Here is a 23,665-nt window from a genome sequence, read left to right on the forward strand (position 1 = left end):
TTATTGTTTATGTCTTGTAGGTGATTGTGCAAAGATGGCGGGCCGCAGAGCTTTGCGGGTGGTCAGGTCGCTTTACGACACGGGGGGCAATACACCAGGGCCCTCAGGTGAAGCTGGGGGTCGGCACCACCTCAGGGGAGGAGGAGGAGGGCGGCCGGGAGGAGGCCTAGGGCGCCACCGCCTTAGCCTGCAGCAGCAGCAGCACCAGAGCCCGAGGAGGAGCGGGAGGAAGAGCAGGTGGACGAGCAGGCTCAGCAGGGAGAGGACAAGCTGTAGGCCGACCAGCTGGACGAGTAGGAGGAGCAGGAGGACGAGCAGGAGGCCGAGGTAGGAAGTTCTAGTTCCACCGGAACCTCGGGTGTCTACCAATGAGGTCTGGCGAGCCTACCTGAGCGGCCGATACCTGAGGCTCTACGCCCGGTCATTCGACCCGTTGGGCAAAAGTACGTAACTTTTACATTTTTTCGCTCCTACATATGATAGAATCACAATGGAAACTAATAGTTTTTCTTAATCACTTACGCATGTCTTGGAAGGTTGTGGACCCAGGTGCTCACAAAAGGTTGCCCAATGGCATCCTGGGTCTTCTCTGCAGGGAACACTTCCTAGGCTTGGTTCGCTACGCCGAAGCTCTGGAGCCAGCCTACACGTACGAGCACTACGTCGCCGCCCCTGATGCGGAGGACGAGACGGGCCGCACGTACGAAAGCGTGGCGGAGCGGGTTATGTGCGAGTTTTGGGTAAGTCTTCCTCCCACTACTTTGCTCAATACATTGCATTCGCTAGAGTTTCTTGAACCAGTGTATTAATACATCTTTTCTATATGCAGGACTTCTTCAAATGCGCCGAGGGCTACAAGGCGAGGGCGGCCAAGGCGTTGGCCAAATCTTTTAGAGGTCGCATCTCAGACATGCATTACGAGGCGCGGCTCCAGGCCATCATCGATTACTGTGCCGTCTACGAGCTTCGGAAGGTAAAGAAAGAAGATGCAAGATTAATGCATCTGACCAAAGAGCAGTACCTGAAGGTAAATATACAACATCAATATTGATTTCTTCTGAGATTGGGTAGGCTTGAATTGTTCTTATATCTGTCAATATATTTGATGTCGTACAGGTGCCTCCTGGCTGGTGCGCTAATAAAACGCGGGCCTGGCAGATGATGGTCGACAGGTGGGTGAGTGGCAATTGGGCGGATAACCACACCGTCCTCCGGGAACGACGTTTGTTGATGCCAGGTGTATCACACCACCAGGGCAACCTTAACATCCACGAATTCGGGGCTAGATGGGTACGTGACTTGGTGTAGCTTCATTTATTCTTTCAAACGTTTATTCCTGTATGATTTATAATCGTCTTGTTGTTTTTCTCGTAGTCGGCTGCACATCAAAACCAGCCATGCGGAGAGCTCAAGTCATGGGTTCTGGCCCACAAGGGCAAGGCGACAGACAACATCAACTGGAACCCGGACGACCCAGCCGAGTCGTTCACCAATGAGAGCATCTCCGAGTGCATCAGTCAGTACACCGAGGCGGCAAGGGGAGTCCATGGGGCAGATTGGGATCCGCACACCGCGGACATTGACGGCGACATCGTCATGAGGGTGGGAGGAGGCAAGAAGCATGGGCGGTACCTCATCGGCAACAGCACGCTCGACCCGCACACCACTCCCACTCTCTCACAGGTCCGGACAAGCAGCACAAGCGGTAGCGTGCCCATACGCCCAAGGCAGGACACTTCGACGCATCGTGTGGCAGCACTACAGGTTATTTCTGTTTTATTCGTCGATCATTGGTTTTACATTCCTCGAAATTGCTTGTAACAATGCGGTGAAAAATTATAGGCCCAGGTGCATGCGCTCGAGGAGCATAAGGCTAGGGTGGAGGAAGAGCGACAGAGGGAGCGGGAGGCCGAGCGACAGAGGTGGGAGGCCGAGCGGGCGAGGTTTGACGCCTTGGCTCAGTACGTGGCAAGTCTTGGCGTCACGATGGGTCGTCCAGCGCCACTAGAGCTGTTCGCTCCTCCACCGCCTTACCCATACCCACCTTACTCATACGTGAGTTCAACTTCTCTAACAAAAGCTCTTTACTATGCATGTCGGCCATTGTGCCGTTGATATGTGATGGGAGGCCTTTGTGCCGTTGATATATATGTGTGCCGGCCATCGTGCCATTGATATGTGGTGGGCAGCCATCGTGCCGTTGGTTTTCTTGCAGGTTTTGGAAACCCCACCGTACAGGGGAGGTGCTGTCGAAATTTTGATGTGTCTAGGCTTAGATTACAATTTTATACCTAGTTCTGCAAATTTTGACTTGTCTACGTTTAGATTACAATTGCATGCCTTAGTATTACTATAATTACTAATTTTTCTTCTCCTTTGTGCAGAATCAATCGGCGGGTTCGAATGATGTGCCTGAGCAGCCGCCGTCGGGAGGGTCGTGGCACCAACCGTATCCACAACTTCCGCCGCATCAGCAGTCGTCGGGAGGGTCAGGGTACCAACCGTATCCACACCTTCCGCCATAGCAGCGGCCGTCGTCGGGAGGGTGGGAGCCTTGGGGGTGAGCCTGTTGTTCTTCATCATGTATTAGCACTTTGTGACATGAACTTGTGTGAGATGAACTTAGCACTTTGAGATGGACATGTGTTGTTGGATTTGAGATGTTTAGATGGATTATAATGTGAGACATGTGATGTGGATGATATATTTGTGATATATGTGATGTGGATGATGTGTTATATTTGTGATATATGTGATGTGGATGATATATTTGTGATATATGTGATGTGGATGATGTGTTATATTTGTGAAATATGTGTTGTTGAAGCTGGAAATATAAACAAAAATAAAAAAATACTCTCTGGACTCTTTGCCGAGAGTAGGGCTCTCGGCAAAGAAGCCTCTTTGCCGAGAGCCTGGCTCTCGGCAAATATTACTCTTTGCTGAGAGTTTGGTGGTCGGCTCTCGGCAAACCTATTTTTTTTTTGAAAACCACCTCGGCCGCAAATCTTTTTTTTTAACAATTCTTTGCCGACGGTCGCTCTCGGCAAAGAAGTTCTTTGCCGACGGTCGCTCTCGGCAAAGACGCTGTCACACCGTTAGCGGTTGGTAGGTCGTTACTGGGGCGCGCCAGTTTGCCGAGAGCTATAGTTTACCGAGAGCCTTGACATTACTCTCGATAAATATTTTGCCGAGAGGTGCTCTCGGCAAAGAATACTTTGCCGGTAGATGTTTTGCCGACGGCTCTTTGCCGAGAGCTGCTCTCGGCAAATAGTTTGCCGAGCGTCAACTCGTCTTTGCCGAGAGCTTCGGGCTCTCGGCAAAGGCCGGGAGTCCGGTAGTGGCATCTCGGGATGGGGCGTTTGGACGCCAGTGTCTAAGCGTTACCGCTCTTTTTTTGTTTGGCATTCACCAAATTTAACGATTGCTTGTGCTGGTATATAAGAGAATTTCCAAATCCATCCCTTCAAAAGTACTAACCATTCGTGATCATGATGTAGTTGTCTAACTAACGAATGTTGCCCTAATTTAGCTAGCATATAAAACCAGAAATTAAATATCGTGAGTAAACGATCCATTCAAAATGCTAACAAGTTCCTGAACACATCCAGTGAAGCGCGTATCTGCTGCTGTTGAGAGAAGCAAAACTCTGAAACTGAACCCGTGAAGTGTGTATCTGCTTCTCGGCAGCTGGTACCGGCTATAAAAACCGTAGCACATCCTGTGTATGAGGTATGCAATGCGTGTGTGTTTTCCACTCCTCTATCAAGAATTTAAGATAGCAAGAAAGGAAAACAACCACCTTGTTCCTACTGTCGAGCAAGGCTCCTCGACACAATGGGTCGGAGCCTCCCACTGGTAGTGGCAGCAGCAGTTGTTCTTCTCCTGATTCTCGTGCTGGCGCCGCTCGTGTTGGCCGGTATGTATATTCGTAATCCTAAGGTTAATTACCACGGTGGCGCTAGCACACAGCGAACGAACTCTATATTCAGAGGCATTAAGCGCATCTGGAAGCACAGAGATGAGCTCACGCCGCCTTCCGGAGGTCAGAAGACTGATGAGGTGAAGGCGGCCGACACGGCCGGTCTCTTTATCTTCAACCTCTCCGTCGGCACCGGTGCAGCGTCGCCGCAGAACATCTCCGGCATCCTGGACATCACCACCCCGCTTGTGTGGTCGCAGTGCGCGCCGTGCAGCGATTGCTTGCCGCCGCCGGCGCCCACGTTCCAGCCCGACCAGTCGCCCACCTTCGCGGCGCTTCCTTGCGGCAGCGACACTTGCCAGAGCATGCTCACCCAGACATGCACCGCGAATGCCACGGAAACAGACCAGGACTACTGCGTGTACACCGGCGTCTACGGCGCCGACACCAACACCACCGGCTACCTCGCCAACGACACCTTCACGTTCGGTAATATATCCGTTCCCAGCTTGGTGTTCGGCTGCAGCGTCGCGAGCGTCGGCGACTTCGCGGGTGCCTCTGGAGTCTTCGGCTTCAGCAGGGGCCCCTTGTCCCTGATGTCGCAGCTCCAGCTCTCCTGGTTCTCCTACTTCTTGGCGTCCGACGACGACTCCCAGAGTGGCAGCTCCTTCTTCCAGTTTGGCGGCGAGGACGTGAAACAGACGACGACGACGACGACGACCAACAGCGGCTCTGCTGCTTCCCCTCTTCTCACCAGTCAACTACACCCTGAACTTTACTATGTCAACCTCACCGGCATAAGAGTCGGGAAGGACCTGGTGGACATCCCGGCCGGGACGTTCGGCCTCCGTGCCAACGGCTCCGGCGGCGTGTTCCTGAGCACGACGATGCCGGTTACGTTCCTCGAGGAGACCGCGTACGACATGGTGAAGCAGGCCTTTGTCAAACATTTCAACGACACTGCTGGTGTGCAGCCTGTCGACGCCTCCGCGCTTGGCCTTGACCTGTGCTACAACTACAACAAGATCCAATCCAACGTGGCGGTCCCGGAGATGGCACTGGTGTTCGACGGAGAGGCGACGATGGAGCTGAAAGAGTACAACTACTTCTTCGCCGACGACACCAGCAACGGCGGCACAGGCCTGGCATGCCTTACCATGCTGCCGTATCAAGGCGTGTCGCTCCTGGGCAGCTTGCTGCAGACGGGCAGGACCATGACTTACGACATCGGCAACGCCAAGTCCCAGCAGCTCATTTTCGAGACGGCTGCGCCCGCGGCTGCGGCAGCACCAGCGGCGCATTCTCTGCTGCTCATGATGGCACTCCCTTTGGCAGCATGGGTGCTGCTCTTCTAGCATTGCATACGAGTGCTAGATTCGGCATAGTCGCTTGCTGCGCATATGCTTGTTCACTAAAATATATGCTGGAAACCGAGATTGCAAATCACGGCCTGCGCATTTACTGTGTTGTGCAACTCCATCCCTCGATTTCATAGTTTCATCATGTATAGGGCCTGTTCGGCAGGACTGAAAAATATTGTTCCGGCTGATTGTTGTGAGAGAAAAATACTGTTCTGGCAGGACGTGAACAGTGATTCTGTGAGAGGAAAAACAAGCCAGCCGGCTGGCTTTAAGCCAGCCGAACACGCTTATAATCGTTTTCTTCCTTATGTATAAGTGTCAATAAATAAAAGTCTATCAATGTCTTATTTTCCTATGTTTTTATATTTGCGCACTCTCTCTCTCTCTCAGTTCCGGTAAATATTGTCCATGCTGTTTGTACACCTGCACCAGAAACCAGAAAACACAAAACAAACACTTATTCCTTTCTATCCTGAAATAAAATAGATTTGATTTTGTTCTAAGTCGATCAAATCATCTTAAGTTTGACCATATTTATAGATAAAAATGTTTTTTGCGCGGTTAACATTCAGAGAATCAAAGAAGTGTATAAAAAATACATTTGATAATATATGTTATGATGATACTCATATGATGTGTCAGTTTTTTTTTTCAAAAACCATGGTCAAACTTAAAATAATTTTAAAGAAAGACAACTTAAATCCCATTATATTCTAGGACCGATGGAGTATCACTCTACCATGGTATTCTGAAGGGGTCCTTCGATTTAGTAATGTCCCCAAAGCGGCAGGCATCCCTGTTATCATACACTCATGGAGGAACAGGTTTAACGAAAGTTATATTAGACTTCCTTAATGTGTTTGAGAAAGGCTAAATATAGTTACTCCCTCCGTTTTAAATTATAAGTCGCTTTGACTTTTTTGGTACATCAATTTTACTATATATCTATGTCTACGTAAATAACAAAATGGATGAACCAAAAAAGTCAAAGCGACTTATAATTTAGAACGGGAAGTATATTCTAAGATAGATCGATCATATGATTACAAAATACAATCAAGGTGGCAACATCAGGGTAGGGGGGGCAGTAGAGCCCCTCATGCCCCAACGTGGATCAACCCCTATCCACGTGTGAAAAGTATTAACAAGGTTGGGCGAGATAAGAGTCATTTTGCTTCCACAAACTATCGTCGGAGTTTTGGTTTCTTCCGCAAGCTGCGAAACCGGACAAAGTATCTCCCCAACTCTTGAAATGGTTTTAATTACCTCTCTGCCATGGTTAAGTGGTTGTCAAGGTAGTTTCATTCTTTTAAATTAAAACCCAGTAAACATCTAATAATTTTTTATAAACCACAAAAAATGGCCTGTTGGAACTTGTTGGGGCTCGCTCAGCTCATCCAAGATGATCTCTTCCAAATGTTATCCCAATTTAAGTCTTCTCTCCAAAGGCCTTTCTTTATGGAAATAATTAATTGTGGCGATGTGCTGGGCAATTTGGTCGGTCCGAATTCCGAAATGACTTGATCTTTAGAGGAGAACAACATTGGCCACGAGAAGCTCTAGTTAAGCTATGGGCTAGGACTAAATACCAACCATCTCTTGATGGCTAGCTTCCTTTGTGTAATTTTCTTAATTTTCTTTGTCTCTTTCTTCGTCTCCTGAACGTTTGTTGCAGACTCTGTATCCCTTTTTGTTGTTTAATAGAATCCAGTAGGGGAAAAACCCCCTGTTTATTCAAAAAGATCTAATTAAGAAGAACTAGAGATATATTAGGACACAAGGAATCTAAATAATATATTTATAGCTCATGAAAAATATAGAGTAAAGTTCACTAGCGGTCCTTTAACTTGTGCGGCTGTGTCAAGTCGATCCACGAACTCGCAAGACGGGTGTTTAGATGCTAAACGCTGTTTGGGTTTCACTGTAGTCCAACCGGGCGCCGACCCGTGTACAGTTGATGCAAATAGCCCCCTGCGGTGTGTTTATCCCTATCTGTTTGTCGTTCAGGTTACCACCCCCAGCCGCCGCCGAGTGTCAGCCTCCTCCGCCCGTCCTTGCCGCCATGGCGACCTCTTCTCAGCACTCGAGCTCGTCAGCGTCTCGTTTTCGCCCAAGGCAGAGGCCCGACGTTGAACTGATTACCTGCGATAAGTGCGGCCTTCACCAAGTTCTCGAGCTGGTAGTCAAAACTGATGAGCATGGAAATCAAGGCCGCATTTTTTACAAGTGCCCAGCTGGCAATGTAAGTGATTTCGATTCGGTTGTTCAGTTAGTCTGAAATCTGTAGTTTTTTTTGGTGAATTTTGCTCGGTTTTAACTCGTTTCTGCTATTGCAGAGGGATGGATCTGGTTGCAGTTTTTGGTATTGGGAGGAAGACTACGGGAAGCATCTGAAGGATCTTGCAAAGAAAGAGGAAGAGCTGAAGGAGCTTGCAAAGAAGAAAGAGCAAGAGCTGAAGGAAGAGGAACAGATCAAGGAGCAGGAACAATGTAGGTGCAATGAAGATGAATTAGCTCGTCAGATTGGGGATTTAGTAGTTGCTGTGAAAGAAATTGTATTGGTCATGAAAATTGTAGTCCTTACTGGAATTTGTGGCCTTGCAGTGAATGCATATGGTGTAATTTGGGGTTAATGAAATGAACTGATGTATGTTTCAGAACATCTGCAACGCAAGTTTACTGCTCCGTTAACTTTACTGAATGCAAAGGTCTGTCCTACTGATGAATCCATTCCAACATAAGGAAGTATATAACTGCATCATCATATTTGACATAACAACCATGACAAGTACCTGCATACAGTACGAATGCTTTCTAACTGGTGACATAACTATAGTTGCATCTTAACAGTTTGATGCTTAATAACTGCTGACATAGATATGGGTGCATCATATCAGTTTTGATGCTTACAAAATTGCATGCCAAAAGACAGAACAACCAAAACTACAGTTTGGGAACATTTCAAGTGCTGGTGCCTTCGTGATGTCCTTCAGGTTGCAAGTTCCCAGATTTCCTTGTAGCCCTGGATTTCTTTTTAGCTCCTCCCACATCAGCTTTTTTAGTTGGTGGCTTCCTCTTCGTAGTTGCTGCTGCTTTCCATGTAGAGGTGCACCTCCACAATACCCACTCTTTCTGGCAGTTATGTCTTCCATAGTATGTCTTCACCACAAAAGAGTTCACTCTGCTATCCCAAGATGCATATAGATTCCAGGGGCAACCTTCAGCACAATGAGCCTTAACTCTTTTCCTATCATTCCTAGGAAGCTTGATCTCTACTCTGTTCCTAATATTGTACTCTGTAATCGCTTGTCTGACACTCTCAACTGAAGGAAACACAAGGCCAACAGAGAAAGATGGGTTGTTCATGTCCTCTTGATTCCAAGAATTGAATCTCATTCTCTCTTCACCTTCACCATCTGTGTAGCACCTGGTTTTAAAGACAAAACCAGATACACACCATAGGTGTGCCCAAAAATTCAAATCACACATATAGATACAAATGAAGGGATAATATCGAAGACAATGCCTTTATTACATAGCGCAAAAATATTTGTTACAAATGACATAGTCTTACTTTACAGTATATACTTTAACTCTAATCTTCTGACGAAACCTCCAACGCCATAGGAATCGTCAACTGGTTGATCACAAGCCTAACGCCTATTGGAAAACTCCACTGTAGAACCTCCATCTGGTAGCCATCCGAGATTTTGTCAAGGTATTGAAATAAAACAAGCATAAGCGACTACCGCTTAGCAAGCATAACATGGGGGATGCAGGATCAAAAGGCTTGACACGGCTGAACTGCGGTAAGCACTTTTAATTGGTCATATTTTATTATTAATCATAAATTGCTAAGTTATGCTTAGGCTCTCGAATATGAATAATTAAAGATATTAGCAATTTTAATCATAACCCAAACCATCCGAGTAACTAACTATTCAGTAAGGATCCAGGCCGTTCGTGTCCGTGAGCACGACTGATATACTAGTTTTGCACTCTGCAAAGATTATACACTTTCACCATGAGTTGTGTTGCCCTTATGACAGGGTTAATTACTCCCAAAACACTTTCAAGGTGAGCAGCCAGGGTACACTACAAAGCTTTTCTCCTGTCATTCTAATAAGAAGCAGCCGCTAAGGATTTCATCTTCCAAGTGTTATGGAGTCATCTCCAAAAATGGCACTAATACTCGCAGCATAGTACACACCCTGGGGATGAGACCCATACCCAGCCTGGTATGTCCCTCTTGCTCTTTCGGTAAATTGCTACAAACTAGAAAGATTAAGGTACTGGACTAAGACCAGAGCCATGTGGTCCTCATGGTTGTACTGTAAGTCCTGGGTTGCCACTTAAAGATGAGTCCTTATGGAGAGAAACTAGAGCACCATAAGAAAAAACCCAATGCTCTAGCCCCCTTGGTTCCATGTTGCTAAAAATCATCTTTTAATACCATGTTACATATATCTTTAATTGTATTCTTTAATCAATATTAGTTGGAGCAAACTGAGTATACTACCCACATGCAAAACCCATAGGTAAATCAAGGACAGGATAATCAATATCAAGGTAAATAGACTCTAAGTGGTTCATTAACATATGCATATGAATTGATATTGCATTAAAGTGTATAGGTAACAAGGAGCCTCATATTATACTTGCCTTAATTCAAAGTATCGCTACTGGTCTTGATCTTCAAAAAGTTGCTCCAGACCACCAACACAAAACTCAGTGTCTACTCGAGATCAAACAGCACCACACAGACATCCATACATACATGCATAGTAAATAAATATAAGCTAATTAGAACAATACATCAAACAGTAGAAATAGAAGTTAAAAAGGTTTTAAAACTATTCTACACGATGCTACGAACACGCAGATGCGAGAATCACTCAAATCGGAGTTAAAACAGAAAAGTTATGAATTAAATAAGATTTTTCTTAGTAAAATAATAGATTAAATCTAACCTCAAATTTAAAAGTTGAAAACATAGTTAACAGTAGTATGAACACGTAGATTATGGAATTACGAACCTAACGCAAGTTGAACGGATCAAATTGGAGTTAAAACGATAAAGTTATAGCCTAAATAAATCTAGTGGCAAAACTATAAATAACTGAAAACATATTTTTGAAGTCAACCGAACAAAATACGCTTTTAAAAGAAGAAGGCATAATCTGTGGAATACGCAATGGACCATGGGTTCGATAATAGAAAAGCGCAGGGGTCCTTTTGAAAGAAACTAGGGACGACGGGCGCAAATATCCAAAAGCCGAGGGGCTCTTTAATAAAAATACCAGTGAAAGGGTATCTTCTAATCTGAGCCATAGATCTCTAGATGGACGTCCGAGAGCGTTCGGGAGGGGACAGGAGTGGCCGTCACTGTAGCCGACGGCGACGCCATGGCTAGAAAACAGAGCACCACGCCGCCGTGATCGGTTTAGGCGACTCCGACCACCGTTGGACACGGGAAAGGCACGAGAAGCAAGAGGAGTTCGAGCCGAACTCGAGGAAGGGTTAAGAGCGGTTGCGACGGCACGGTGGCGATGCGGTGCTCGATTTGGCGACCGGTGATGATTCGGCGGCGACGCGCAACCGACAGGAAGTGAGAGAGAACAAGATAAGGCACCAGGAGCTTCATTACCTCGCGACGAAGACTAGAAGGCGGCTCTGATCAACGGTGGGGCACAGCAGCGGTGGAATCACATGCGGCGGCGGAGAGCTAGGGTTTCGGCGCGCAACAAACTTGAGCGAGGGCGGCTGGGCGTGCTAGGGTCGCGGGTAGGGGTTGCGGTGCATGCGCGTCCGCTATTTTTGAAGCCGGCGCGGCTTGGGGCGCATGTCATGGCGGGGAATCGTGGCGGCGACAGAATCCGGCGGCGGTGGTGAAGGAGTCCGAGGGGAGAACGACAAATCTGACAAGGGGACCTCGCCTGTCAGCGATAGAGGAGGTGCAGGGCCACGGTGCAGTGACGACGCGAGAGGGAAACGGGTGCGCGACTTCACGCGTGGGCCTGCGCGCCGGTGTGGGCCGAAGCCAAGAGAAAGGGGAAAGTGGGCTGGAGCTGGGCTGCTGGGGCCAGATTCAAGGGAGAGAAGGAAAAAAATCATTTTTCTTTTTCTAAACTAGTTTTCCAAACCAATTTTGAGTACAAATTCAAATCAATTTGAAATTTGATTTCGAACCACCAATACAAAAATAATATGCAGCAGCATGAATGCACAACCATGTTGCTAAACTTATGATAAATTTTAATTTCAATAAAAATTATTATTTTCCCTAGGTTTAAATGTACACCAAAATACATAATTAGATGAGTTTAACTCTTTTTGAAGAAAATCAAATTTTAAAGTGTTACAATCTAACTCAGGAAGATCCAGGCCATCATCCTCTGTGTCTACATCATCATCTACTGCAGTAGGTACTCTGATCTCAATAGCCTTCAGCTGGCTGCCCTTGGCCTTCTTCTTCTTCCCTTTAACCTCAGGCACATTCAACTCAACAGCATCCTCAAATAGATCTTCATCCCCATCACTGATTTCATAGTCACTGTCAAAGAAATCTTGTTGTTCATACTCAATACCATCATCAGGTCCTTTGCTTGATCCAGCTTGGTCTACTCTGCCTTTGTTCAAATTAGTATAGAACACAGGTAACTTCTCTGCTGGGTTTCTGTCAACATGCACAACTTTATGTGGACTCAGTACTTTAGGTAGCTCATTAACAGGATTGGCAACAATGTCATCCCAATCCACAATGTTCAGATTGTCTTCATGCTCAACATAGAGAACCAAAGTTTTGACCTTGTGAACTACACTGACCATTGCATTAGTATCTCTATTTGATTCAATCACCCTGAACCCATCACTAATATCTTTCCCTGATAGCAACCAATGGAACTTGCTGTTTGCCACACTCTCATAACCAAGTAGCTCAAAGAAATCCTCAAACCATAGTGCAGACCATGTATCATAGTCAATCCAGTCGAACCAGTCAATTTCTCATCAATATAAGATCGAAGATTTCCAGACCCAACAAAGAAGCCCCCATGGTGTAATTCAATCATGAATGAACCACTATTATCAGGACCTACATTATTACCAGAAATCAGCATACTGTAGCAATTGATGGAAAACCCTAACAAATCATACCAAAATTGACAATCCACAGCACAAAATTGATTATTTCGTCTAAAGGAATCACTACAACTATTATGCGTATCCATAACCCTAGACGTTGGATGCAACGATGAACTCACTGTACGGCGGTGGTCCTTCCGCTTTCCCTCGCAATCGCCGCGGCATCCTTCCAACCAAGCGCTGCAGACACCTCCAGAGTGGATGGCTTCGACTCGCGCTCCGCTTCTCTAACCTCCGACCACCAACTAACGCCGCCGATCACCTCCGCCGTTCAGAGCCTACAATTCATCTCCAGCGTCGAGAAACCAGAACAATCATGGACGAAACCGGGGAGAAATGAGACTACGAGAGAGACTCGGTCATCTGAGGGCTTTCTTGCAAAAATGGCCCGCGTCTAGGCGCCCAGTCAGTAAAACCCAAATAACATTTAGGCACCTAAACACCTGTTTTGCGAGCCCGTAGACCGACTTGACACAATAGCGCAAGTTAAAAGCGTCAGTGGACTTTGCTAAAAAAAAAATCTCTTACAACTAAAAACAAGATAGCCTAATATTTTTTTTTGTCCGACGTTTGTTTTGGTTGAATCGTGTGCAATCCGCCCTGCCTTCCCCTGCGATCCCCTGCCGCTCCTCCTCCACAGCGCCGTCGACGCCATCTCTGTAAGGACCTCCACCTCCGCCGCGTTGTCCCGCCCGCCGCCGGCTCCCTCGACAGCTCCCCCGAGTGCGTCGCACCCGTGAAGCCTGGATCTGTCGAGAGCATGCCTCGCCTCCGGAGGCCGCGTCGGCTGCGGCGGCGGGCGCGGACGACCTTGACCGCAAGCTGGTAAGTCGGGTGCTCGTTTCTTGATTCGTCTGGTGATTGCATGCATTGCCTCTCTGTGATTTCAGCATCTGATATCTGCCTTGGTTCCCCGCTGGATCAGGTGCTCGCGCGGTTCAAGCTCGTCCGCGACCCGCGCTCGTTTGGGTACCGGCGCCTGCTGCCTTTCCTCAACGAGATGACGAAGAACGGTAACATCCTCTCCGATTCCCTCTAGATTCGTCTTCGTTTTGTCTGGCTCGCATTTCCTGTTCTTACGTTGTCTCCTGCAATTTGGTTATATCTTCCAATAACCTTCTCTTGTCCAAGCGACATCAATTTCTGTTCCTTGTTTTTAGTTAAATACATGTTACTTGACGGCCGCAGGATTTCAGCATGGTTGATTCTGTTCATGAAAATATTGTGCTGAACAAGTGTATCAAGGACATCCTTGCACTAACCAAACCAGTAGAGGATGATAGAAGCAAGTGACTATCCACAATTCAGGAGCTGGAAAATTGTACCATTCTCTTGCATCTTTGCCAGGTAACTTATATTTTTTTCTGTTACAACTGAAACCTTCTCGATTGTGTTTACACTCACACCTATGACCCTGATATAGTTAAGGTGCAACGATGCCACTTTCGACACTGTAGCTTGAGCATACTTGCATGCTGTATAGAAGATAAATGTTTTTCCCTGCATGTGCATGTTGTATAGTGGATTTCCATGGTAGATTACTGAAAGAAATTCAATTATTCACAGTAGAATATATATGTGGAAGTTAATGTCTCAATCTCTGTTGTGTTATTCGTCGACACAGTAAAGAGTAAAATCTATATGTGGTAAGCATTGTTCAAGTGAAGTTCAGATCATGTTCATCTGAATAGTTTGGACAATACTAATATGGAAACACGGCCTATCAAATTCGTAATTCTAAAAAGGGTAGGTTTAATTGCATGAAATGTTGCAAACAATGATATTCCTGCTGCAAGTACTGTAGCCTATGTTGGCATTGCCATTATACGAGTAGCTATGGCAGTAGGCAACAGTTTGTTTTGTCATGCTATAACTCTGTACGATCCTTACCCTTACTGTACTGCGATAGCTGCTGCAGTAGTAGGTGTCTGTATTTCTAGAATGGAGCTGCACAAACAGCAAATGATGGAGTTAATAAGCTGAGAAGTTTTTTCCCCCGCTTTGTAACCAATGCATCAGTAATCTTAATGACAGGAAATGTTCGATACCTTTTGGGTCCTTTGTATCAGATCTTTACTCAAAATCAGGGGACTTAGCTCTATCAGTTCATCTCTGGAATGATTCAAACCTCCCTATAAACAAGAAAAAGAAGCAGAATGCCTTGAGAGAAGTTAGGAAAGCTTTACTAAGCCGAGGTAATCTTTGTTATATTGCTCCCAAGATAGATAAATATTTATGGTATACTGCACATTCAGCATCCATGAAATAACTTTAACCATCATGATATACTTGTTCTATCCTACATTTTCTGGCAAAACCGCAAAAGAGTGATATTTTTGTTCCATTGTTGCTTGATTCACTATGATACGAACCATCGTTGGTGTATCTCAATAACTGTTGGTGTATCTCAATAACTATTATAAAACTCTCTCATTTACACTTGGTGTTATTGCTTTTATTTATTCAGGTGTTACTGGATACATGCAGTTCATTCCACATGCAAGAGTTCCAGTCCTTCAATATGTGAGCAACGGCTTTGGCGTCTCCTGTGATATATCAATCAACAACTTTGCTGGTCGAATTAAGTCCAAAATCTTCTACTGGCTCAATACTTTAGATGAGCGGTTTGGTGATATGGTTACTGTCCCTCATGACCTAGCTAACCAACAAGCCAGTGAGTTTGATGTAGGAACACTATGTGTTGCTGCTAAGCCACGTATGATGGTTGTTTCGTTTAGACTTAGAAGTCCTAAATATTTTTAATGGGCCACATTTAAATCCTAATAGGATGTGTAATCAGTTTGATTTTATTTTGGTTGTTTGGTTGATATTAGTATCACATGGCGACTTGAGGGAGCTCAACCAAGTGAGACCTAAATAAAACAAGGGGTATTGTGCGCTAAGAAAACTCAGATCTTTCAGCAAAGATGTTCACATGTGGGACACGTAACCATAATAATATTAAATCTATTTTTGCTAGACTAGGTAGGAACCAAAATGAGGTAATGAACCAAAATGAGGTAACTAAAAATTATTCTCTCCTGTGGCAACGCACGGGAACTTTTGCTATAGTATATAAATATTAGAGAGGAGGAGGAAAAGCAAGAAATCTTCTACAACTAAAAAGAACAAAACGTGGACATCTTTTGGTGCGACATTGGTTTTGGTTCGTTCGTGTGCCTCCCTTGCGATCCTGACGACATCCCGTGAAACTTTCCGCGCCGCCAGTTGGGACCGTGAAACTTTCCTTCATGGCCGTAGTCCCGGATGAAAAGGAATCGCCGCAGCCTGCCGCTCGCCCACGATGCGCAATCATCTTCACCCACGCCTGCCTTCCTGCGATAGCCCACGCCGCCGCACCCTAGCGCCTGCACCGGCACCTTGCCCTGCCCTTGCTCAAACACCGCCGAACACCCGTTGCCGCGCTTGTCGCCGTGCCTCGTCTCCTCCGGCTACTCGGGCCCGGACGTCCGCCCCGCCGCCACCACCTACGTCTCCGCACCGCTGGCCGCCTCCCGTGCGTCCGCGCCGTCAGCCGCCTGTACGTGAGCCCACGTCGCTGGCCACCTTCTCTGTGAGTCCGCGACATCGGTAGCCTGCAACATCCACTCTAGCAAGCAGGGCGGAGCTGCCTCCACGACGCCGGTGCATCTTGGGTTTCATGGCCGCACGTTGTTGGAGCCCTTCCTGTGGACGTGAGGTACTGCTGCTCTCTCTCAATCTCAGATCTGGATAGTAGTGGTGGAAATTAGTAGGTGTAATGCTACTGTCTCAGGATTTGTAGGGGCGGAAATTAGTAGGTGTAAAGCTTTTGGTTTGATTTAGTGAATAAAAATCGATCTGCAGGAACTACAGTGACAGCTTCGATTATTAGGCATTAGTGAATCCGAGGATTTTTCAGTTTATTTGAAATGGATCTAACTATTTCCTTGCATTTCAGTCGAAACTACAGTAAGAACTTCGATTATTAGGCATTAGTGAAAACATATGACTACTGCATTTGCTACGTCGCAGGAACCAGAAAGGTAAGTTATCTCCATACACTTTTACAACCATCTATAGATCGGCCACTGTATAAGCTCTTATTTTTTCTTACTAGCTTTGCATCATCTTCAAAGAGAGTTCAATAGCTTCATGATTGTGTAAGCAATAACTTTCAATATCATGCTTTGTTCTTGCAGCTCAAACCTCTTTCTTTTTTTCCAATTAAATGTATAGCTACAGCGTTATCATTTTATATAGCTGCATTGTCGGGTTTGGTCAGTTTGGTTGCTGCGACGATTCATATCAATTTTAGATAGCTGCACTGTCAGGTTTAGTGTATGCTATCATGACTATCCATGCATTCTTCAGTTTGGGTGCTGTGAAGATTCATCATATCTGCAACCAGCAATTCAGTGCACTTGGGAATTCTTATGTTTTTCTTTTCCAATTAGCCATTCACAACCAGACCTGAGATGAAAAGATGCAAAAAATACCTCAGTTATTGTTAGGCTTTTTTGCCTCATAGTGCTTGTTTCTGTTGATATGCTTAGATTAGGTTCTTATATATAAATTTTGAATGCTTAATTTCAGGAACAACTGAAGGAATGATGCAAGATACCGATGGGGTTTCGGATGCAGTTTAATAAATAAAAGGAAGACCAGACATTGTATAAATTTGTTTGATACTTCAAGATCGACAAGAAGGAGGTAGGGACTTTGATCATCAATTGAACCTACCTTTAGGCCTGTAGTGCATACCTCAGTTAATGTCATTATGCTCCTCGATTATAATTTTATCTTCTTCCATAATTTATAGTGATATATTTCTCACAACATCTAATTAGTCAAGGGAATGCAGGCACGGTCAACACTGTATGTTTCGGGTGCCCATACCATCTTCCTCTCTGAGATCAAGTAATGAATTTTCTTACCCAAATTTCAAAAAATGATCATGAAGCTGTTCAATGTGTGCCACTAATGACATGCTTTCAGTATCCATGATCATGTATAGTACAGTATGCCACAGAGTTTTCCAGTTAGGATTACTAATGCTGTCCATTTATGTCAACAGAGACGCAGCCTACTTTGGTTTGGCCCAATGATTTCGAAGGTCTTCTAATTATAGAGGTGTCGGGTACTTTAGAACGGGGTACCCCGTGCGAACATCAAAGGGGTCACTTAAGTCCTATCAAAAAACAAAGCTAGAAGGTAAGCCGTGGGCCCCTCACCTGCCATGTCCGAGCCCGCCAGACTCTCCGCCTCGCCTCGAGCCTCGCGCAGAAGGTCTCGGCGTCCTAACGCAATCTCCGCCTCGCGCGAGGCTCTCCACGGAAGGCCTCGGCAAGGGATGCATTCTCCGTATCGCGCAAGGCCTCGGCAAGGAGTCCGACCTCCATCTCGCGCGAGGCTCCGCTCTCCGTCTCGCGCGAGGCCTCATTCTCCGTATCGCGCGAGGCCAGCTTATCCATAATCCGTCGCCCCCGCCTCGGCCGGTCTTTCCGACAGCACGTCATGTCCCATTAATACTTCAACCACTCCCGTAATCTCAGCCGGACGATGGCTTAACTCCACAGAATGGCCGACGGGACATGAGGTTGCATCGGCCCCATACCAGCTGAGACAGGGCACGGCGGGGATTACCGGTCACTGTATCCTGATGCTGTGCCCACGATCAGCGCCCACACTGCACTGTGCCCCGCGATCCCCGCCTCGAAAACAACGCGACATGGACGGCCTGGCCCGGTTCAGCACCGCCTCCAAGCTAGCACCCCGGATCAACCTCTCTCTCTGGGCCTCAGCACTATACACCAGGGTCTCGGCTACCTCGGGATTCATGTCTACCGAGACCCCCCACTACGGTGCAGCCTCGGCACTGACCAAGCCTCGGCCTCACGCGCCGCCAATCCACAGCGATCCGCGTCCTGGCCACCGCGCTTGCTCCGAGGCAGCCCAGGAGCTCCCATGACGCACAGGGTCGGACGTGACCAGCACGTCGCCCCAGTGCTCCAAGGACGGACCACTCCAACGACCACGCCGCCACAGGAACAGGCCACAGGCTCGGACACACCGCCCCTGTTGGCACAACGCCGTATAGTCAGCATATGTACTGTCCTTGTCCTCCCTTCAACTATAAAAGGAGAGGACTTGGGCCACTTAGAGGGGGGGACAGGGAAGAACACCTTGTAACACACACACACGCACACATCCCAGCCGCCTGAGAGCAACGTCTCAAGTAGCCCACACGACACCTCGTCGAGACCTGGGATCAGCTCCCTCTCTCACTCAGCTTGTAACCCCCTACTACAAGCACTTCGGTGTAAGGAATACAAGGTCGATCTCTCAGACTGGACGTAGGGCATCGATTGCCTGAACCAGTATAAACCTTGTGTCTCTTTGCATCACTATCCGGAATTAGGGGCACGCAGTTCACATTTACTGGTTGGTTGAGGACCCCCCGGTCCGAAACACCGACAAGAGGTGTCGTGCTTGAAGAATGCAGCAGTTTCTATCTTCGATCACAACGTCCTTGGCTATATGTATGTGTTTAACCTCATATTTATTATGACCTCTCATTTTAATACTCTTAAATAAAAGTGAGCCCAAGCAACCTGATTCGGTGGTTTACTTGGTTCTAGGTTAGTCGCCTATTACCTTCCCTGCATTCCCATTTACTTATTTGGGTCTTTGAATCATTCATTGGTCTATGAAACTATAATGAAACAGTAGTAGCAGTAGCAGCAGTTCATTGGTACTTCCAGTGCCTGCCTGAGATGATTTTTGAATATGCACTTTTTAAAATGCCTATTTTTCTGCGCCGGTCATGTCAATAAGATTTGCAATGTGTTGCTGCAGCAACTGGTGGAGCTATTCAAATTTCTGTAAATAATGTCATCGATGAGGTAAGCATGCCATTTTTCATTTGCTTGTCATCTGTTCAATTGTCTGTTTTTGATGGATTATTGACTGGAAATTTAGGATTAATGTCAGCTACCTGGTGCTGAGTGCTTTTGCTATAGGTGGTCGATGCTTGTGTACTGGAATGCCATGCTCCATTTAATAAACTGATTTAGTTGTGGTTTCCATCCGTTGTTAGATTTCCGAACTCATTATTTCTTTGCAGATCACTTTAGCATTTGGGCTGAGGCGTTATAAATGTTTTATGATTATATGATTTATATAAGATAGACTATTAGGTTGTTGCTTTTAGAATGACAAAATATTCAAAATGATGCAAGTTTGCCAATTGCTTTCAGGCGTGTCCTTTGAGGCGTTAGTTGCCATTATAACTTTCTTAACTTTTTTCTTTGCCATGTGCAAGACAAAAGTTGTCTGGCCATTCTATCCAAATTACTACTTCCAAGGTGCTAATTGTCATCATAAAAATTGTGGTTTTCTCAAACCTCCCTGCAGGTTTCAAGGGCTAATTCCTGCAGCACATGAACATTGGTGGAACATTTATCACAGATAAATCCCTGTATTCAGTTTGCACAAATCTGAAGGTGTGCTTCTTTTTTTCCCTGAATCTCAAGTACTTTAGTTGCAAATAGCTGCACAAATCTGAAGGTGTGCCTCTTTATATTTTACTTCATATGGTGTTTGGCATTTTTGGCATAGCTTAAAACTATGACCTCCGGTATTCTCAGTAAGGACCACCCCTGTTCTAAAAGCTTCTGTTGTTCTCATCAGGATGTAGTTCTTTTTTATAAATATTTCCTTTCCAGGACTTCCAAGAACTTAGGATCAACCTTAAGGACTAATATTAAGATGTGTCACTTAGCTTAAACAATTTTGAGGTAATTGCCTTGAAGCATTCATGATTTGTAATTTATGTTCTATGGTAAATTTCTCTTTCAAATATCTTTGAATATGTTCACATTAACTTCAAGATGCTACTGAATATGGTGAGAAAAAAGTAAGTGGAGGAGAATACAAATAATGGCTTGTCAGCAAATTGAGGAACTTGAACGTAAGAAGCAACTTAAATATTTTCCTACAGGTTTCAAGGGCTATTTCTTCAAATTGGGGAAATTGAAAGTAAGAATCAGGGGGTCAAGACTGTAGTCAATTAGTATAGTTGCATGAATAACTCAATTAGCAACAAATAGTACTTTTGTATGATGTAGTTTTCAAAAGCTAGGCGGTGAGTAGCTTTGTACGAGTGTTTTCTGGATTACATACATGATCATATACAATTGCGTGCAACTTAAACTGTATGAAAAAATATCGTTGTTTGGTTATTTTTATGTGCATCCCTGAAATAAAACCGTGGCGTTAGCACGGGAACTATACTAATTTGTTTATAGCCTACGCAATCGTCTGCTTGTTGATGAAGCTAGACGTCGCTGAGTTTAAGAATTTGCTAAGGACACCGTGTCGCGTCTCATAGATTTAGAGAACTAAATAATATTGAAATTATTTACATGCTTGTGACACGCACTTTGAATAGATAATGGACATGAATTTAGTTTAATATAATAGTCATTTTATGCATTTTCATTGGTCAAACAGGTTCAAAATATGTGGATTGAGCAATGTTTGTCTGACATATTTGATTGCTTCACTTAGTTTGTAATATCGAAGATTTCTTACCGATATAAAATATTATTTTAACCATATCACGGAAAGGTCTATATAGTAGAGTTTGTGAGCCTATGGTGCCGTACTCTTAGTGACTGTTAATTTCACAAACTTTGCTTTTTGGATTAAATATCAGTTTAATGTCTTACAGTATTGTTATCTTATCGTACGATCCGTGTGTTTTTAGTACAAAAGTTTAGTTGTCCCATAGCAACAAACGGGCATACTACCTAGTATATCTAGAAACTTCAAGAAATTGCATTTAGGAAAATATGGAAAATATCCCAAAAATCTTGCAAATTCCCAAAATACTGTAATCAATATCTACATGCATCTTTCCAAAAACTTTCCATAGGAAAATAATGGTATGCATCCAGCATGAATGTAACATTAATTATGATTATATTCATGCTAGTTGCAACTCCTGTTTTTATTTATGAAAGTTTTCAAAATGCAAGTCGACATCGATTACCATGTTTAGCAATTTTCAATATTTATTGGACTTTTTTCAGATTCCTAGTGCCAAACCATTTTTGAAAGCTTCTAGATGTTCTCACTATCTATAAATGTTATTTAGGTTTCTCGCCTACCAATATATCTCTAGAATTTTCATCCAAATTTTTGTAAACTTAAAGATATTGTTTATGTTATAAAAAACCTCATCAGTTGTTTACCATATTTTCTAGACTTTAAAACCACCTCTAAGGGCTACTTTGGAAGCAGATAACCCTGTCGGGATCCCTGTGATTTTCCGGGGTGAGAAACCCGCCGGCCGATCTGCCCCGGGGCTATCCCCCACTGCGTTTGGAAGACCACGGAGACGCAAATATAAGCCTCCTCCCCCTGAGTTTTCCACGGGGGAGAAATCCATGACACAGGAGGCTAGGAGCGCTTCCCCGGTCCTCTCTCGCGAGTCGCAATGGTGCCTCGACCGTCGCTCTACGTGAAGCCGCCGACACTTCCGTCTCCACAGACAGCAGGTTAGTTCACTTCCTACCCAAAACCGCGATGTCGTCGTCATCTGATTTCTTCCGTTCCCGATAGAAGCAGGGGAAAAAAGTTTCCAAACAGCAGCAGGGGAATGATCCCACACATGAAATCTTCCCTGAAGAGGAGAAGGGGATTATCATGTCCAAAAAAATTCCTCCCTTGCCGTTTTCTTCCCTGGGTTAATCACCCTGTGTTGCCAAAGTAGCCCTAAATGGGATAGGGAATCTTTTTATGAGTTGAGGAAGATAGTTTGTCTAATTTCGGTCAGGGGGAACCTAAGCTCACAATTCAGAGAGGTAAAATGGCCCTTTACTTAATAACTCACAATTCATAGCTTTCTCACCGAATAGAATTTTTGGTAGAAAAGCCCTTTTTGTTTCTATGAACTATTGTTGTAGTCCAGGTTTCCTCTTCGAACTTTAAAATCAGGAAAATTGTCTTCCTCAACTCCCAAAACATTTAAACTACCTCCTAGTGTCATCTTAGATATTAAACAAGAAATAGTTGGTCACTTGAAGTTTAACCATTATTGGGCTAAACAATCACTTAAACACATAAAATAGTCGTTTAAATGAGGGTAAACGATAGATTAAATGAAAATATCATACCACTATACAATGTTTAAATGACCATTAGGTGAACATTGATTCCTTGCCTAGGTTTGAAGTGGTTTTCAAGGTGGCTTTGTCTTATCTAATTAAATTCATTCTTGTAAGCACTTAGATAAGGTATTTAAACTATGAAAAATATCTCTATGCTTATAAATTTTTTTGAAGAAAAACTTATAGATAGATTGGGACATGATAAACCTAAATAAAAAGTTTGGAGGTCATGAATATATATCTATAAACTCTATAAATTAGATTTAGCTATAGAAAAATGAAAATATCCAACAAAAATCTATAAAAATCCTAAACATTCTAATCAATGTCTAAATGTGGTTTGTAAATTTTTTACAACAAAACACAAGATGCAACTAGTATGAAGCTGTTGCATTTTTGTTGTAGAAAGTTGGTAAACCATGTTTAGACATTGATTATAATGTTTTGAAAAACGTTTCCATATTATTCTGAATATATTTTCCATTTTCTGAGATTTAAATCTAAGTTTTGGAAGATTCTAGATATATTTTGACAATCTCAAATTATTTTGTTTGGGTTTTATCATATCCCAATCTATCTTTAGGGTCTTTCTTAAAATTTGACAAGTCTATATGTCATTTTTGTGGTTTAAAAACCTTATGAAGCGTTTATTGAAATTTTATTATTTAATTACAAAAAGAATAATGTGACAACTAATTCCAACTAGAGCATGAAGATAATTTTATTGGGAGGCACTAGCACCTGGACGTCTGGCCCAGCAGCACGTCTAGATGCAACTCCCCACCCGTACGATACTATCCATAGGAGCCCATCCGATACGAGCGACTCGTCCTAGCCTTCCCACAGCGCATGGCTTGTCCACAAGCACAGCGTGTGCCGGCCCCAGCCCACCCTATCCGTAGCCCCCACCATGTCGTGCACCCCGTCTGTAGCCCCTAGGGCGCCGCGCCCCATCTTCTGGCCTGAAAGGATCTAACAATGCCTAGAGGAGAGTGAATAGGCGTATCTAAAAATTTACTGCAAATGCCAAGTTCAAATTTTTCAGCAACTGTCGAAAGTCCTGATAGTTTGGATCGGAACTTTCA

The 23,665-nt window shown here is 44.7% G+C and overlaps 1 protein-coding gene, 2 long non-coding RNA genes and 1 pseudogene across 3 annotated transcripts; 3 read left to right on the forward strand and 1 right to left on the reverse strand.

The window, feature by feature from the left end:
- Nucleotides 1–1,703: 1,703 nt before the first annotated feature.
- Nucleotides 1,704–2,469, forward strand: LOC136520778 (uncharacterized). The gene is made up of 3 exons (XR_010775369.1): nucleotides 1,704–1,764; nucleotides 1,843–2,055; nucleotides 2,385–2,469. It is a non-coding gene; the product is annotated as an uncharacterized lncRNA (long non-coding RNA).
- A 1,368-nt stretch (nucleotides 2,470–3,837) lies between these two features.
- LOC136523168 (aspartic proteinase nepenthesin-1-like) lies at nucleotides 3,838–5,277 on the forward strand. The gene has a single exon (XM_066516943.1). It carries the CDS (start codon nucleotides 3,838–3,840, stop codon nucleotides 5,275–5,277), a length of 1,440 nt encoding a protein of 479 aa, XP_066373040.1.
- A 2,967-nt stretch (nucleotides 5,278–8,244) lies between these two features.
- Nucleotides 8,245–12,771, reverse strand: LOC136523169 (uncharacterized; annotated as a pseudogene).
- Nucleotides 12,772–13,004: 233 nt separating this feature from the next.
- LOC136522736 (uncharacterized) lies at nucleotides 13,005–15,278 on the forward strand. Its single transcript, XR_010775972.1, has 5 exons — nucleotides 13,005–13,251; nucleotides 13,352–13,439; nucleotides 13,615–13,773; nucleotides 14,461–14,621; nucleotides 14,894–15,278. It is a non-coding gene; the product is annotated as an uncharacterized lncRNA (long non-coding RNA).
- Nucleotides 15,279–23,665: the final 8,387 nt, after the last annotated feature.

This window comes from Miscanthus floridulus, chromosome 18 (assembly GCF_019320115.1).
Source record: "Miscanthus floridulus cultivar M001 chromosome 18, ASM1932011v1, whole genome shotgun sequence".
Lineage (NCBI taxonomy): Eukaryota > Viridiplantae > Streptophyta > Magnoliopsida > Poales > Poaceae > Miscanthus > Miscanthus floridulus.